This window comes from Colobus angolensis, unplaced genomic scaffold (assembly GCF_000951035.1).
Source record: "Colobus angolensis palliatus isolate OR3802 unplaced genomic scaffold, Cang.pa_1.0 Scaffold139, whole genome shotgun sequence".
Taxonomy (NCBI): Eukaryota; Metazoa; Chordata; class Mammalia; order Primates; family Cercopithecidae; genus Colobus; species Colobus angolensis.
Genome location: NW_012114477.1, coordinates 141,853 through 144,203, shown reverse-complemented (window position 1 = coordinate 144,203; position 2,351 = coordinate 141,853). Strand labels below are relative to the sequence as shown.

The 2,351-nt window shown below is 48.4% G+C and overlaps 1 protein-coding gene across 1 annotated transcript in view; it reads right to left on the bottom strand.

Annotated features, from left to right (window-relative positions):
• Positions 1–2,351, bottom strand: part of THOC5 (THO complex 5) — a 44,034-nt gene that overhangs the window by 1,718 nt on the left and 39,965 nt on the right. Inside the window, 2 exon segments of the mRNA XM_011934805.1 lie at positions 885–1,075; positions 1,793–1,908. Of these exon segments, the coding sequence (XP_011790195.1) occupies positions 885–1,075; positions 1,793–1,908 (307 nt within the window).

The window sequence follows — 2,351 nt, the reverse complement described above, 5'->3', positions numbered from 1 at the left end:
TGCCAGGAAGCTTTACATGAATTACTTCTGAATCATCATGAGCTAAAAGGTATTACTTCCACCACTTCACTCTTCAGAAAATGGCAGTCGGGTGCAATGGCTCACGCCTGTAATCCCAGCACTTTGGGAGGCTGAGGCAAGCTGATCACTTGAACCTAGGAGTTTGAGACCAGCCTGGCTAATATGGTGAAACCTCATCTCTATAAAAACATTTAAAAATTAGCGGGGTGTGGCAGTGCATGCCTGTGGTCCCAGCTACCAGGGAGGCTGAGGCAGGAGGATCGTTTGAGCCCTGGAGGTCAAGACTGCCAGGCTGCAGTGGGCTATGATCGTGCTGCTGCACTCCAGTCTGGGCAAGAGAGTAAGACCTTGTCTCAAAGAAAATAAAAGAAAAAAAAAAGTAGGGGGAGGGCTCAGAGCTAAGCAGAAGTGACTCTTTTAAGGTCAGCAGCAAAACAGATATGCACTCCTCTGTCTTACTTCGAGGCTGGTTCCTTCTGTGCCACCTGTCTGCCTAAGCTGCAGTTCTCATTGAAAGGACAGTACCCTAGAAAGACCACAGCAGACTACCTGGGGACAGGCGAGCATGCACACAGTTTAAAAAGCTTATTTGGACAGCAAAAAGCAAACAAACTCTATTGTTTTCCACAGAAAGTACAGAAAATAAAGTTCAGCCAAATCCTCTTGGCCTACACCTGGCATTGTTTATGTGGTTGGGTGACCCACCTTCAGGAGGTGTTGGTGAAAAACAGGTGGACCAGGGTGACAGGCATGGGCTTGAAGGGGAAGTTTCAGGAAGAAGCAAGCTCTCCCCAGAAAATGTGGCTCTGATCTCTGCCCCACATCACTGTGAGAAGTCACCAGAGCCTCAGACCTCCCCTCACCTGAAGAGCCGCAGACACATCTTCTCCTGGGGAAATTCCTTGGGCCCCTCCACACTGTCGTCATGGCTCTCGGTCTCCAGGTAAACATCCAGCAGCACACACAGCCGCTGCAGCTGGTTGGTCAACAGCTGGTGGCTGGGCCAAGGGCCACACAGCTCCTTGTAGCACACATTGACTTCACCCTCCATGGCCTGTGCGGTGGGAAAGCCAGCATCTCAGCACTACCTTCCTGCGTTTGGGAGACCACAATGGCCGGCCTTCCATTCCTGGATGGGCCTGAGCGCTGATGCCTCTGCAGTAGCTGGGCCATCAGATCAAGCTAGACTGGCTTGTCCTGAGGCCCCCTCATCAAGGCAATGAGATCTTCCTGATTTTGACCCGTAACTTTCCCTGCCTCGTATGCCCACAGCCAGGAAAACAGAGGTGTGTAGGGAAGGAGTCTCAAAATAAGACCTAAGTCAGAAGATGTTGGTTAAAAATGTGTTGCATGGCACATTTGATTTAGTAGCTGCCACAGGCTGCTACTTAACAGCTGCAACGCTGATTAACAGCTACAATGCTGATTAACAGCTGCAACGATGTCATTCCTCATGTCATTCCAGTGCTTCTATAATGCTTCAGAGCTTATTCACATTTTTTTATAGGAGCCCAAGCCAATAACCTTTCAAGTAGGTATTTGTTCTTACTCTCTAAATGGGGAAACCTGTGAACCCCAAGATAAGCAAGTAGGTCTGGGCTCTTTCCTCTATTACACCACACAAGCTCCAGCAAATTCTGCAAATCCTGGCACAACCTTCTGTTCTGGGAATTAAGGCAGTGCCCAAGCCTTCAGCTGCAGTGGGTTCTGCCACAGCCACCTCCCCCAGGAGCTTTACCTGCTCCTCCCGTCATCCCCAGCTGGGTCTTACCCGAATGTTGTCATCGTTGTTGTTGGTTTTCTCCCCTTTCCAGTTCAAACAGAGCTGGAAAACAGGTGGGATGGAGGAGTAGCCAGGGTTCAACACCACAGCGGCCTGCAGTTTGGCTGGGAAGAGAGGAGAGAGGAGGAAAGCTCAGTTCTAAGACCCAGCTTACCAGACATGGCAGCCTCCCCACTGCACCCCTGAGGCCAGCTCAGATGTCTCCTATTAATCTGAATGCTGCAGAGCACATTCTGGTACCAACTGTTCTAGAATGTCCTAAGTAGAATTGCCAGCTTGCAGAATGTGAGGTCCTATAATTGGTCTCTCCAAGGACTTTGACATATTTACTGTGCCACAAAGCTGTGGATTCCCCAGAGTCTGGTCCACCTTAGCTTTCTCCATGTGTTCCATTTGCTACTTTGATAGAAGTTTAATTGTCATTTCTTTATTTGCCAGCAAGCTAAGGAATTCTCCATGTGAAAGCTTACTATCTAATTTTTCAACAATATTGTGTATCAACTGTTACATCAAATACATTTTCTCTATTTTCATTTGATTTTTACAT